At 40.7% G+C, this 15,678-nt stretch overlaps 1 protein-coding gene across 5 annotated transcripts in view; it reads left to right on the top strand.

Annotated features, from left to right (window-relative positions):
* Positions 1 to 15,678, top strand: part of MEF2D (myocyte enhancer factor 2D) — a 155,898-nt gene that overhangs the window by 134,597 nt on the left and 5,623 nt on the right. For 3 of the 5 annotated variants that reach the window (XM_075283219.1, XM_075283217.1, XM_075283218.1), the window contains 6 exons: positions 322 to 532; positions 622 to 678; positions 3,583 to 3,773; positions 4,429 to 4,449; positions 5,117 to 5,249; positions 8,938 to 9,112. In XM_075283219.1, coding sequence (XP_075139320.1) covers positions 322 to 532; positions 622 to 678; positions 3,583 to 3,773; positions 4,429 to 4,449; positions 5,117 to 5,249; positions 8,938 to 9,112 — 788 coding nt within the window. The remainder of the gene's footprint in view (positions 1 to 321; positions 533 to 621; positions 679 to 3,582; positions 3,774 to 4,428; positions 4,450 to 5,116; positions 5,250 to 8,937; positions 9,113 to 15,678) is intronic. The other 2 variants (XM_075283220.1, XM_075283221.1) reach the window with 1 other exon arrangement.

Genomic DNA, 15,678 nt, shown 5'->3' on the forward strand with positions numbered 1-15,678 from the left:
TAGCGCGGATACTGCCGCCATCTTGGATCAAAACTGCGGCCTGCAATCCGTCTTCTGATGTTTCCCCGTAACGCATGAGTTCTGTTCGGTTGTAGTGGGATGTTGTGATGATGAGGCTGAGTGTGGGCGTGGATAACATCTCTCATGGTGTACCCACTGAAGTAAAACTGACCATAGGGGGGGTGATGGCACCAAAGTGGTGCACAGGGCGAAGGTGTTGTAATCCGCGGCAACCTGTCCTTGGATGCTCTGGGTTGGGGCACCGCTTTGTGGTTGCCGTTGCTCTTGGGTTTCTCCTCTAACCAGGCTTTATGTCTTCAGTCTGCAGTTCCTGCACCGAATTTTGCTATGCCAGTTACTGTACCCGTGACCAATCAGAATGCACTGCAGTTCAGCAACCCAGGGGGGTCACTGGTCACACAGTCTCTGATGACGGCCTCGCTTACAGACCCCAGACTCCTGTCACCGCAGCCGCCGACTCTACAGAGGAACACGGTGTCTCCAGTGCTACCTCAGAGGCCAGCCAGTGCAGGTGAGTGTATGCCACGGGGCACCAGGCGTAGCGCCAGTTTGCCGGCTATGGCCTTCACGTTACTGACCACGCTCTCTTTGTATCCGTAGGAGCAATGCTCGGGGGAGACCTTAACAATTCTAATGGAACCTGTCCAAGCCCCGTAGGTAAGTGTGGCACCGCCGACCCCTCGCCGTTCTGCAATGTGGGTGGTTTTGCTGAGTTGACAACAGAATTTGTTGTGTGCTATGTGTTCTGCCCGGTTCACCACAGGATATCCCAGTGACAGGGCAGTGTCTGTGTTGTTCTGGGATCGTTCTTGGGTGGTCTTGATGAACTGCGAACACACAGGACTGTCTTTTTTTATTTCTTCCCTGACTCATAAAACTAAATAACGGCCAGTACTTACAAGGGTACATATGCTTCCTGAGATGTCAGGCATCCTGTTAAAGAAGACCTACCAGACTACAGTCAAAGAGACCCTTTGGTGAACATTTAGAATGTGAAAACAGTTTTTTGATATCTTTTTCCTGCGTGGAGATACCCTTAATTGAAATTACAGGCCCAAGGCTTGAGGCTGCACTACTGAAAGATTCTACCACCTCCCGATTTTTAAGTGCAGTGTTGTCTAGGAGACTTTGGGACTTTGTATCCACACATGGCCCGCACAACAACACTGACAAGAAAGTAAAAAAAAAAAAAAAAAAAAATCAGTTGATTCTCTCAGTAGTGCAGCCTCAGGCATCGGGCCTGTAAGTCCAGAGGGTCATATCTCTGGCTAGGATTAAGATATTGAAGAACGGTTTTCACAGTCTTAATGCTCAGTAAAAGGTCTGCTAAGTCTTCTTAAGTACACTAAAGTATTTTAAAATATTTGAAAGGGCTACAGCAGCACAGAGTATTTTATCAGATTAGTATAATGTGAGGACTGCATGTTCAGGTTCACCAGGTATATTAGGTATTATCTAGAGGGCTTCGCAATCCCATGAGAAGTAATTTAGGATGGAAGCTCCTACCCACACCCCCATCTGCACTGGTATACACTGGGTCTTCACTACCTCGGCCCCCTGGGGGCAGTAACTCATTATCTGGCTGATGGGTGTGTATTAGCACAGCCGGGGTAATTAGTGAGTCAGAACCCCGTAATTAACACGCTGCACTCTGGAAATCTGTCGACTACTAGTGCAGGATTGGAGTGGCATTATGGGTATGAATACCTTGGCACTACCCCCTGCTATGTACAGTATATTCCAGTATACACATACAGTGCCAGCGTCTTGTGCACCATTACCGTTCCGAAACACGGCGCACAAAACAATATGGTGACTGTTACACCCCTAGATGACAAAAAATCTCTGTATCGCCATCATATACTGTACCGTGCATCAGTATGTATAGGAATGGCAACGACTGCCATCCTTTTTTTTTTTTTTTTGCCCAGACCGTAAAGGGTTAGTGCAGATTCCCCCGTTTCACCAGACGGACATTACACATAATTACGCTGCCGCTTTGATTAATATGATTTCATTAAGGTTATTAGATTTGATACAGACCCAGGCTCCCCTCCCCCCCTGCTCTGCCTGGCACAGATGCCACGCCACTTTCACGGTGCTGTCTAAGGCGCTCAAGTCTTCTCTCCCTCTAATTGTACTGGACACCAGTGTGCAGGTGACCCCCGCACACATGTCATGTGGATTTACACTGCCTGTGCTAGCTTCCTGCCATCTACTTGGCAGAGCAATTCTATATAGGCTGTAACCCTATACAGAAGTCAAGCGCCTCACAGCTGAGGGTTTGTTACAATTGTTTCCAGTCCAGATAGTGCTCCAGATAGGTTTCAGCCTATGTACCATACAGATTTACTATTGAAATCCACAGGATACAATTTGGAGGCCCTTAAAGGGAGTCTGTCAGTACAAACTGCATATCAATCCAGCATTACAGAATGATAGGGTAGGGTCTCCTGAATCAAACACTGTTTTCCCCTTGTGAATTGGAGCCTCTGTTGCTGAGATATCGCCGTTTTTGTCGCTACTCAAGGGCGCTGCCATTACTCCAAAGAGCTCATTTGCATATTACAAAGATGGCGATATCTCGGCAACAGAGGCTCCGATTCACAAAGCGAAAACACCATTTCATTCAGGTGACCCTAACCTATCGATCTGAGCTGCAGGATTGATATGTTAAGTCCTGCGACAGACTCCCTCTAAGCCATGAATGTTTCCATTTATTAACAGCAAGCAGAGATCTTGAAAATGGATGTATTTGTATAACATTAGGAATAGAATTACGTTCCTTCATATAAAATTTCACTCACACTGGTGTGTCCCCAGGGCCCTCACATAATCTTGGGACCCCTCCATCAGTGGGTCTGAAACATTACAAGCACCAGGAAGGGGCGTCACCAGTCGTGATCATTCTTAATCCGATCCAGATTCTCCCTGCAATTGTCAAGTTTTTGTCCAATCTGTAAATTTTGTGCTTCCCCTCAAGTACAGGACAACTCATGATCATGATGCACATAGACTGCGGGAACCCCGGCCTCCGTCCCCATCAGCTGTTGCAGATTCTGGCCGGGCTGGTTCTATGAATGTCACCATTGACGTCACCCGGCATTCCTGTCATTCTTCCTTCCTGCTGCAGGAAACTGGAGTATGGCCTGCGCTGGAGGACCCTGAGGCCTCTCCGCATGCACCTCACCCTGCTAGGCTGCCAATTAGGGACCATTAAACCCCTACCAGATTGGCACGGGGTTAAAATATGTTGACGTTCTGTCAATAAAGTTAATTGAAATAAGCACCTGGCTCACAGCCATAGGACATTTTATGTCTGCACTGTGCGGAGGCAGCCATTTTGGCTGGTCCCTAGAGATGAATGACACCACTATACCTTATATCAGGGCAGATTTTAGCAGTTGTTTCTATCCAGAGGAGCCAATCACAGCGCTGCTTTCATTTAATACAAGAAATGAAAACTGCATTGCGATAGGTAATCCAGACATGTTCCTAAATCTCCTCCAAAATGGCTGCCGTCACATGTGAACCATATCAATCAATTCCTTTTTTTTGCAGGCAACGGCTACATAAGCGCGCGGGCCTCTCCGGGCCTCATACCGGTATCAAACGGGAACACCCTGGGTAAAGTCATCCCAGCTAAATCCCCTCCACCTCCATCCCAGAACAATCAGCTCGGAGCCAACAGCCGTAAACCGGACTTACGCGTCATCACCTCACAAGGCGGCAAGGGGTTAATGCATCACTTGGTGAGTTTAAGGAGTCATTAAACAGAATATCTAGGGGGAGGGGCTTAATGGTACGGCAAAATGGTCACCCGACGTTACCAATCGCTGTGCAGCTTTCAGTTCACGGAAAATGAAATCTGCACTGTGATTGCTTGCTATGGGCAGCAAAGACACTTTTGCTTTACGGAATACTTAGTCCTATGGTGGTGGACTACCAACAGTAATCGAGGGGGGGAAACTATGTCCTATGTAATGGCTTATATATATTTCTTATATACTCTGTACACCAAATTATTACTTGGGAAAGTAGGAGAAATGAAAAAACGCAGAAAAATTTATATTTTTAGTGATATGGAGTTCCCCTTTAATTTAAAGGACGGTTGCGTAGATGTTTCAAATTTGCAGGAATTTATTGTTCTGACTCCTAGACAGGCCGGAGGTGTGTATAACTACTGTGACACCATCCATTCACTAGTGGTACAAGGTTTTGTCTCTTTTTACTGGAGTTCCCCTTTAAATTCGTACATGATATGTGTTTGAATGTTGCTTGTACGGTGATCATTCTGGGCAGCTTCTTCTGAGTCCGTGTTCAGTTCCTCTGTCTAACAAGCCACATTTCTCTCTCTCTCTCTCTCTCTCTCTCTCTCTTTATCAATACTCTGCTTTTTGCACCCAGGCGGAGGATCAGTTGGAAATGGTGAGTGTCCTTGCTTGCTTTGCTCTCATGGCTGCTTTTGTGAATTCTTTGTCTGCTTTTACCTTTGTAGCATCATTGGGGGTCGTTGATGTGGCAGCGGAACAGCGCCCCATAGTGGCTAGTTATTCAATGCAGATTAAGACGAGGTTTCTCATGCCTCATGCCTCCATATGATTCCCATGCTAGTCGCTAGATCATGGGCATTACGTGTAGTTTTTCCATTACTGGTCGTCGCGTGTATTTTGGAGGTGGGGGGGAATGTCTGGAGGATATAACCCCTCCCCCGATGCCTTTATATTCACACCAAGGATGTGTGACCTGACCCCATAGACCACGGCTTGTGAGGATCCAGAGGCATGAAAGTCTCATTGTCTGATGTTCTGGGGGATGAGAGGGAAGGAAACTTCACAGCCCCGGCCGCCTTCACAAAGGAACTGCTGAGGGTGTGCGGAGGTCAAGGAGCTCAGCCGGGGAATCTGTGCGTAATAAGAAGGCTGTCAGCAGCCTCCATATACTTCAAGACGTACGTGGGGGGGGGGGGGGGGGGAAGGAGTCCTAAATAGTTGTATGCAGTGTTATGGGTTGAACAGCTCCCCCCTGCATGGTGTGGTGGATGATGGGAGTCCTTACCCCGAGTCAACCATTTTCTTTTGTCTCCTCTCCGCAGAACACACAGAGGCTAGGAGGAGTCTCCCAAGCGGCTCACTCCTTAACCACACCGGTCGTTTCGGTGGCGACACCCAGTTTACTGTCACATCATGGACTGCCTTTCTCTGCCATGTCCACAGCGTACAACACAGGTTTGTCTTTGGCTTCTATCAACATCGCCGACGTATTGCAGAGGGATGTACAATGAAGATATGGGTGCCTTTGCCCCTAAGTTAAGAGGGGTACTCTGTCCTCATGTCTTGGCCAGAACGGAGAGAAGTTACCGACTGGTCCTCTCCTGCTCTGGAGGACCTGTCCTCTCCTTCTCTGGAGGACTTGTCCTCTCCTTCTCTGGAGGACCTGTCCTCTCCTTCTCTGGAGGACCTGTCCTCTCCTGCTCTGGAGGACCTGTCCTCTACTGCTGCTGGGGACCTGTCCTCTCCTGCTCCGGAGTGTCACCACAGGAGAAATGAACACTTACAACTAGGTTTTCTCACTGATTACAGCTAGGAGGTCCCTGCAGAGGGACACAGTGATCGGTGTATTAGCAAGTGCCCAGTGGCGTAAATAGTAAAGACTGGGTTGCCCAGCAAACTTTTGACTTGGGGGGGGCCCCCAAACGTCATAGCGTCTCCTTTCCTGGCCCCCACACAGTATAACACTCCATTTACACTCACTATAATGTCTCCAAGTAGTATAATGTTCCATAGCGGCCCCTCTAAACAGTATAACGTCCCATTGTACCCCCTGCACACCCACTATTATGCCCCAAAGTGGCCCGTGCACACACTATTTTCCCCTATAGTGGCCCCTGCACTCAGTATTATATCCCATAGTGGTCCCTGCACACAGTATTATGTCCCATAGTGGCCCCTGCACACAGTATTATATCCCATAGTGGCCCCTGCACACAGTATTATACCCCATAGTGGCCCCTGCACACAGTATTATGTCCCATAGTGGCCCCTGCACTCAGTATTATGTCCCTTAGTGGTCCCTGCACACAGTATTATGTCCCATAGTGGCCCCTGCACACAGTATTATGTCCCATAGTGGCCCCTGCACACAGTATTATGCCCCATAGTGGCCCCTGCACACAGTATTATGCCGCATAGTGGCCCCTATACACAGTATTATACCCCATAGTGGCCCCTCCACACAGTATTATGCCCCATAGTGGCCCCTGCACACAGTATTATCCACCATAGTGGCCCCTGCACACAGTATTATACCCCATAGTGGCTCGTGCACACAGTATTATGCCCCATAGTGGCCCCTGCACACAGTATTATGCCGCAGTGGCCCCTGCACACAGTATTATACCCCATAGTGGCCCCTGCACACAGTATTATCCCCCATAGTGGCCCCTGCACACAGTATTATGCCCCATAGTAGCCCCTGCACACAGTATTATGCCGCAGTGGCCCCTGCACACAGTATTATACCCCATAGTGGCCCCTGCACACAGTATTATGCCCCATAGTGACCCCTGCACACAGTATTATCCCCCATAGTGGCCCCTGCACACAGTATTATGCCCCATAGTAGCCCCTGCACACAGTATTATGCCGCAGTGGCCCCTGCACACAGTATTATACCCCATAGTGGCCCCTATACATAGTATTATACCCCATAGTGGCCCCTCCACACAGTATTATGCCCCATAGTGGCCCCTGCACTCAGTATTATACCCCATAGTGACCCCTATACACAGTATTATACCCCATAGTGGCCCCTATACACAGTATTATACCCCATAGTGGCCCCTCCACACAGTATTATGCCCCATAGTGGCCCCTGCACTCAGTATTATACCCCATAGTGGCCCCTATACACAGTATTATACCCCATAGTGGCCCCTCCACACAGTATTATGTCCCATAGTGGCCCCTGCACACAGTATTATCCCCCATAGTGGCCCCTGCACACAGTATTATCCCCCATAGTGGCCCCTGCACACAGTATTATACCCCATAGTGGCTCGTGCACACAGTATTATGCCCCATAGTAGCCCCTGCACACAGTATTATCCCCCATAGTGGCCCCTGCACACAGTATTATTCCCCATAGTGGCCCCTGCACACAGTATTATGCCCCATAGTGGCCCCTGCACACAGTATTATGTCCCATAGTGGTCCCTGCACACAGTATTATGCCCCATAGTGGTCCCTGCACACAGTATTATGTCCCATAGTGGCCCCTGCACACAGTATTATGCACCATAGTGGCCCCTGTACACAGTATTATACCCCATAGTGGCCCCTGCACACAGTATTATGTCCCATAGTGGCCCCTGCACACAGTATTATACCCCATAGTGGCTCGTGCACACAGTATTATGTCCCATAGTGGCCCCTGCACACAGTATTATGCACCATAGTGGCCCCTGTACACAGTATTATACCCCATAGTGGCCCCTGCACACAGTATTATGCCCCATAGTGGCCCCTGCACACAGTATTATCCCCCATAGTGGACCAGCCATGAACAATTATTATACTCTGAGGTCTTTTCTATTAATCTATGAAATGGTTTTTAGACCGGGGTTTCCTTTCACAAGGATTATAGATTATAGTAACATGGCTGCTTTCTTCTGGAGAGCGCCACCCCTGTCCATGACTGGTATTGCAATTCAGCTCCACTGAAGTGTATAAGGCTGGGATGCAAAACCACACAAAACCTGTGGGCAGGTGCGGCAATGTTGTAAGAGAAAGCAGCCGTGTTTTTTAATTCTATGCACATGACGCTAAGTGACTGCATTGCAACCTAACGTGCAGGTTTAGAAGGAGAAAGGCCTCTAGTATTTGCCAAGTTAGCCAGTCCCAAGTGACTGAAGAGTCTGTGATGAAGAAGTGTCTACAAATGGGCCATGGCGTGAGCTGTACTGCCTAAGTGGGTGCCCGTGTTGCACGTGGCACTTCCCCTGGCCAATGCCCCCACATACCTCCTCTGTTTTGGACAATCAGAGCTGGGTATTTTTGCTGGTTCCTGTCAGTGACAGCCCTGTGGTCCCTCACACACCTGTATGTGGAACCGGATAGACCTGATCTGTGCAAGATCTCTTCTTCACACGCGAGTGACGGTGTGTACACCTAGGAGAGGCAGGGAGGGTGCAGTCTGCAGAAAGTCATGTTATCCCTCTAATACTAGCACCCAGCTTTCCTGGAAGCAGCTGGCAAGGACGATCAGCTCGATAAAAAGCAATACGATTTACCAGAGCTGGAAGAATGTGAAATCTCATAGGGTTGCCTATAGTGCCCTCTGCTGGTGAGATCCTGTATTTAGGCAGTGGGAGCAGGGTGACCTGTGTGACCTTGCTGTAGCACATGTGTCTTGCTGTCACGGATGACAAAGCCTACACGTGTTTATATCTCCAGCCGTGTCATTTAAGAGGCTGCTCGCTTTTATTTTGGACGTTTCCCTCCGCTCGCCGTGGTTCGTTGGTTACGTGAGACAGCGAGAATTCTCAAGAATTAGGAAACCGGAACCAGCAGTTTTTACTGTGTTCCACGCAAGTGGCGCCCCCTATTGAAAACAGCAGAACTTGCCCTAGAAACCTGCTCAATTCCTGCCTCTGATAGGCTGATCTGGAGTGGGAGGGACAGGACGGGTGTCCGAACCAATGATAAAGCAGTGGGTGTGTCCCAGACTCCCTGTAAGCACTGCCCTGCCCCAATGGGGCGGAGCTAAAAAGTAGCTAAAGAGTGAAAAATGAGGAAAATAAATAGTAACCATTGGACCATTACTGTAACACTCATACGCATAAATCCAGAGAGCCCTTTTAGGGTAGTACTCCCCACAGCGCCACCTAATGACCAGTCCGTCTTTCTTTCCTTGCAGACTACCAGCTGACCAGCGCAGACTTATCTTCGCTCTCGACGTTCAGCTCTCCCGGAGCCTTGTCACTAGGCAATGTGTCCGCCTGGCAGCAGCAACAGCAACAACAGCAGCAGCAACAGCAACATCAACATCATCAGGCGCAGCAGATGGTTCCGGTGTCACTAAGTAATCTTGTGTACGTATCTGATCGCTACTGCCCCCTGTAGCCTGGTCATGGCACCATTTATAGTGTATAGAAGAGATGGATATGGGATAGATAGATAGATAGATAGATAGATAGATAGATAGATAGATAAGAGATAGATAGAAGATAGATAGATAGATAGGAGATAGATAGATAGATAGATAGATAGATAGATAGATAGAAGATAGATAGGAGATAGATAGATAGATAGATAGATAGATAGATAGATAGATAGGAGATAGATAGAAGATAGATAGATAGATAGATAGATAGATAGATAGATAAGAGATAGATAGAAGATAGATAGATAGATAGATAGATAGATAGATAGATAGATAGATAGGAGATAGATAGATAGGAGATAGATAGATAGATAGATAGATAGATAGATAGATAGGAGATAGATAGAAGATAGATAGATAGATAGATAGATAGATAGATAGATAGATAGATAGATAAGAGATAGATAGAAGATAGATAGGAGATAGATAGATAGATAGATAGATAGATAGATAGATAGAAGATAGATAGGAGATAGCCAGTCCCAAGTGACTGAAGAGTCTGTGATGAAGAAGTGTCTACAAATGGGCCATGGCGTGAGCTGTACTGCCTAAGTGGGTGCCCGTGTTGCACGTGGCACTTCCCCTGGCCAATGCCCCCACATACCTCCTCTGTTTTGGACAATCAGAGCTGGGTATTTTTGCTGGTTCCTGTCAGTGACAGCCCTGTGGTCCCTCACACACCTGTATGTGGAACCGGATAGACCTGATCTGTGCAAGATCTCTTCTTCACACGCGAGATAGATAGATAGATAGATAGATAGATAGATAGATAGATAGATAAGAGATAGATAGAAGATAGATAGGAGATAGATAGATAGATAGATAGATAGATAGATAGATAGATAGATAGAAGATAGATAGGAGATAGATAGATAGATAGATAGATAGATAGATAGGAGATAGATAGAAGATAGATAGATAGATAGATAGATAGATAGATAGATAGATAAGAGATAGATAGAAGATAGATAGATAGATAGATAGATAGATAGATAGATAGATAGATAGATAGGAGATAGATAGATAGGAGATAGATAGATAGATAGATAGATAGATAGATAGGAGATAGATAGAAGATAGATAGATAGATAGGAGATAGATAGATAGATAGATAGATAGATAGATAGATAGATAGATAGGAGATAGATAGAAGATAGATAGATTAGATAGGAGATAGATAGATAGATAGATAGATAGATAGATAGGAGATAGATAGATAGATAGATAGATAGATAGGAGATAGATAGATAGGAGATAGATAGATAGATAGATAGATAGATAGATAGATAGATAGATAGATATGAGATAGATAGATAGATAGATAGATAGATAGATAGATAGATAGGAGATAGATAGAAGATAGATAGATAGATGATAGATAGATTAGATAGGAGATAGATAGATAGATAGATAGATAGGAGATAGATAGATAGATAGATAGATAGATAGGAGATAGATAGATAGATAGATAGATAGGAGATAGATAGATGATAGATAGATAGATGATGGATAGATAGATAGATAGATAGATAGATAGATAGATAGATAGATAGGAGATAGATAGATAGATAGATAGATAGATAGGAGATAGATAGAAGATAGATAGATAGATAGATAGATAGATAGATAGATGATAGATAGAAGATAGATAGATAGATAGATAGATGATAGATAGATAGATAGATAGATAGATAGATAGATAGGAGATAGATAGAAGATAGATAGATTAGATAGGAGATAGATAGATAGATAGATAGATAGATAGATAGATAGGAGATAGATAGATAGATAGATAGGAGATAGATAGAAGATAGATAGATAGATGATAGATAGATTAGATAGGAGATAGATAGATAGATAGATAGATAGATAGATAGATAGATAGATAGGAGATAGATAGATAGATAGATAGATAGATAGGAGATAGATAGATGATAGATAGATGATGGATAGATAGATAGGAGATAGATAGATGATAGATAGATGATGGATAGATAGATAGATAGATAGATAGATAGATAGATAGATGATAGATAGATAGATAGATAGATAGGAGATAGATAGATAGATAGATAGATGATAGATAGAAGATAGATAGATAGATAGATAGATGATAGATAGATAGAAGATAGATAGATTAGATAGGAGATAGATAGATAGATAGATAGATAGATAGATAGGAGATAGATAGATAGATAGATAGATAGGAGATAGATAGATAGATAGATAGATAGATAGATAGGAGATAGATAGATAGATAGATAGATAGATAGATAGGAGATAGATAGAAGATAGATAGATAGATGATAGATAGATTAGATAAGAGATAGATAGATAGATAGATGGATAGATAGATAGATAGGAGATAGATAGATAGGAGATAGATAGATAGATAGATAGATAGATAGATAGATAGGAGATAGATAGATGATAGATAGATGATGGATAGATAGATAGATAGATAGATAGATAGATAGATGATAGATAGATAGATAGATAGATAGATGATAGATAGATTAGATAGGAGATAGATAGATAGATAGATAGATAGATAGGAGATAGATAGATAGATAGATAGATAGATAGGAGATAGATAGATAGATAGATAGATAGATGATAGATAGATAGATAGATAGATAGATAGATAGATAGATAGATAGAAGATAGATAGATAGATAGATGATAGATAGATTAGATAAGAGATAGATAGATAGATAGATAGATAGATAGATAGGAGATAGATAGATAGGAGATAGATAGATAGATAGATAGATAGATAGGAGATAGATAGATAGATAGATAGATAGATAGATAGGAGATAGATAGATGATAGATAGATGATGGATAGATAGATAGATAGATGATAGATAGATAGATAGATAGATAGATAGATAGATGATAGATAGATTAGATAGGAGATAGATAGATAGATAGATAGATAGATAGATAGAAAGGAGATAGATAGATGATAGATAGATAGATAGATAAATAGATAGATAGATAGATAGGAGATAGATAGATAGATAGATAGATAGATAGATAGATAGGAGATAGATAGATAGATAGATAGATAGATAGATAGATAGGAGATAGATAGATAGATAGATAGATAGGAGATAGATAGATGATAGATAGATGATGGATAGATAGATAGATAGATAGATAGATAGATAGATGATAGATAGATAGATAGATAGATAGATAGGAGATAGATAGATAGATAGATAGATAGATAGATAGATAGGAGATAGATAGAAGATAGATAGATAGATAGATAGATAGATAGATAGATATATAGGAGATAGATAGATAGATAGATAGATAGATAGATAGGAGATAGATAGAAGATAGATAGATTAGATAGGAGATAGATAGATAGATAGATAGATAGATAGATAGATAGGAGATAGATAGATAGATAGATAGGAGATAGATAGATAGATAGATAGATAGATAGATAGATAGATAGATAGATAGGAGATAGATAGATGATAGATAGATGATGGATAGATAGATAGATAGATAGATAGATAGATAGATAGATAGATGATAGATAGATAGATAGATAGATAGATAGATAGATAGGAGATAGATAGATAGATAGATAGATAGATAGATAGGAGATAGATAGAAGATAGATAGATAGATAGATAGATAGATAGATAGATAGATAGATAGGAGATAGATAGATGATAGATAGATGATGGATAGATAGATAGATAGATAGATAGATAGATAGATAGATAGGAGATAGATAGAAGATAGATAGATTAGATAGGAGATAGATAGATAGATAGATAGATAGATAGGAGATAGATAGATAGATAGATAGATAGGAGATAGATAGATAGATAGATAGATAGATAGATAGATAGATGATAGATAGATAGATAGATAGATAGATAGATAGATAGGAGATAGATAGATAGATAGATAGATAGATAGATAGATAGGAGATAGATAGATAGATAGATAGGAGATAGATAGATAGATAGATAGATAGATAGATAGATAGATAGATAGATAGGAGATAGATAGATGATAGATAGATGATGGATAGATAGATAGATAGATAGATAGATAGATAGATAGATGATAGATAGATAGATAGATAGATAGATAGATAGATAGATAGGAGATAGATAGATAGATAGATAGATAGATAGGAGATAGATAGAAGATAGATAGATAGATAGATAGATAGATAGGAGATAGATAGAAGATAGATAGATTAGATAGGAGATAGATAGATAGATAGATAGATAGATAGATAGATAGATAGGAGATAGATAGAAGATAGATAGATAGATGATAGATAGATGATAGATAGATTAGATAGGAGATAGATAGATAGATAGATAGATAGATAGATAGATAGATAGGAGATAGATAGATAGATAGATAGATAGATAGATAGATAGATAGGAGATAGATAGATAGATAGATAGATAGGAGATAGATAGAAGATAGATAGATAGATGATAGATAGATTAGATAGGAGATAGATAGATAGATAGATAGATAGATAGATAGATAGATAGATAGGAGATAGATAGATTGATAGATAGATAGATAGATAGATAGATAGATAGATAGATAGGAGATAGATAGATGATAGATAGATGATGGATAGATAGATAGATAGATAGATAGATAGATAGATAGATGATAGATAGATAGATAGATAGATAGATAGATAGATAGATAGGAGATAGATAGATAGATAGATAGATAGATAGATAGGAGATAGATAGATAGATAGATAGATAGGAGATAGATAGATAGATAGATAGATAGATAGATAGATAGATAGATGATAGATAGATAGATAGATAGGAGATAGATAGAAGATAGATAGATAGATGATAGATAGATTAGATAGGAGATAGATAGATAGATAGATAGATAGATAGGAGATAGATAGATTGATAGATAGATAGATAGATAGATAGATAGATAGATAGGAGATAGATAGATGATAGATAGATGATGGATAGATAGATAGATAGATAGATAGATGATAGATAGATAGATAGATAGATAGATAGATAGATAGATAGATAGGAGATAGATAGATAGATAGATAGATAGATAGGAGATAGATAGATAGATAGATAGATAGATAGGAGATAGATAGAAGATAGATAGATAGATAGATAGATAGATAGGAGATAGATAGATAGATAGATAGATAGATAGGAGATAGATAGAAGATAGATAGATTAGATAGGAGATAGATAGATAGATAGATAGATAGATAGATAGATAGGAGATAGATAGATAGATAGATAGGAGATAGATAGATAGATAGATAGATAGATAGATTAGATAGGAGATAGATAGATAGATAGATAGATAGATAGATAGATAGGAGATAGATAGATAGATAGATAGATAGATAGATAGATGATAGATAGATAGATAGATAGATAGATAGATAGATAGGAGATAGATAGATGATAGATAGATGATGGATAGATAGATAGATAGATAGATAGATAGATAGATGATAGATAGATAGATAGATAGATAGATGATAGATAGATAGATTAGATAGGAGATAGATAGATAGATAGGAGATAGATAGATAGATAGATAGATAGATAGATAGATAGGAGATAGATAGATAGATAGATAGATGATAGATAGATAGATAGATAGATAGAAGATAGATAGATAGATAGATAGATAGATAGATAGATAGATAGATAGGAGATAGATAGATGATAGATGATGGATAGATAGATAGATAGATAGATAGATAGATGATAGATAGATTAGATAGGAGATAGATAGATAGATAGATAGATAGATAGATAGATAGATAGATAGGAGATAGATAGATAGATAGATAGATAGATAGGAGATAGATAGATGGTAGATAGATGATGGATAGATAGATAGATAGATAGATAGATAGATAGATAGATAGATGATAGATAGATAGATGATAGATAGATTAGATAGGAGATAGATAGATAGATAGGAGATAGATAGATAGATAGATAGATAGATAGATAGATAGGAGATAGATAGATGATAGATAGATGATGGATAGATAGATAGATAGATAGATAGATGATAGATAGATAGATAGATAGATGATAGATTAGATAGGAGATAGATAGATAGATAGATAGATAGATAGATAGATAGATAGGAGATAGATAGATAGATAGATAGATAGATAGATGATAGATAGATAGATAGATAGATAGGAGATAGATAGATAGATAGATAGATAGATAGATAGATAATAGATAGATAGATAGATAGATAGATAGGAGATAGATAGATAGATAGATAGGAGATAGATAGATGATAGATGATAGATAGATAGATAGATAGATAGATAGATAGATAGATAGATGATAGATAGATTAGATAGGAGATAGATAGATAGATAGATAGGAGATAGATAGATAGATAGATAGATAGATAGATAGATAGGAGATAGATAGATAGATAGATAGATAGATAGATAGATAGATGATA

The sequence above is a fragment of the Leptodactylus fuscus genome, chromosome 7 (genome assembly GCF_031893055.1).
Source record: "Leptodactylus fuscus isolate aLepFus1 chromosome 7, aLepFus1.hap2, whole genome shotgun sequence".
NCBI classification, from domain to species: domain Eukaryota; kingdom Metazoa; phylum Chordata; class Amphibia; order Anura; family Leptodactylidae; genus Leptodactylus; species Leptodactylus fuscus.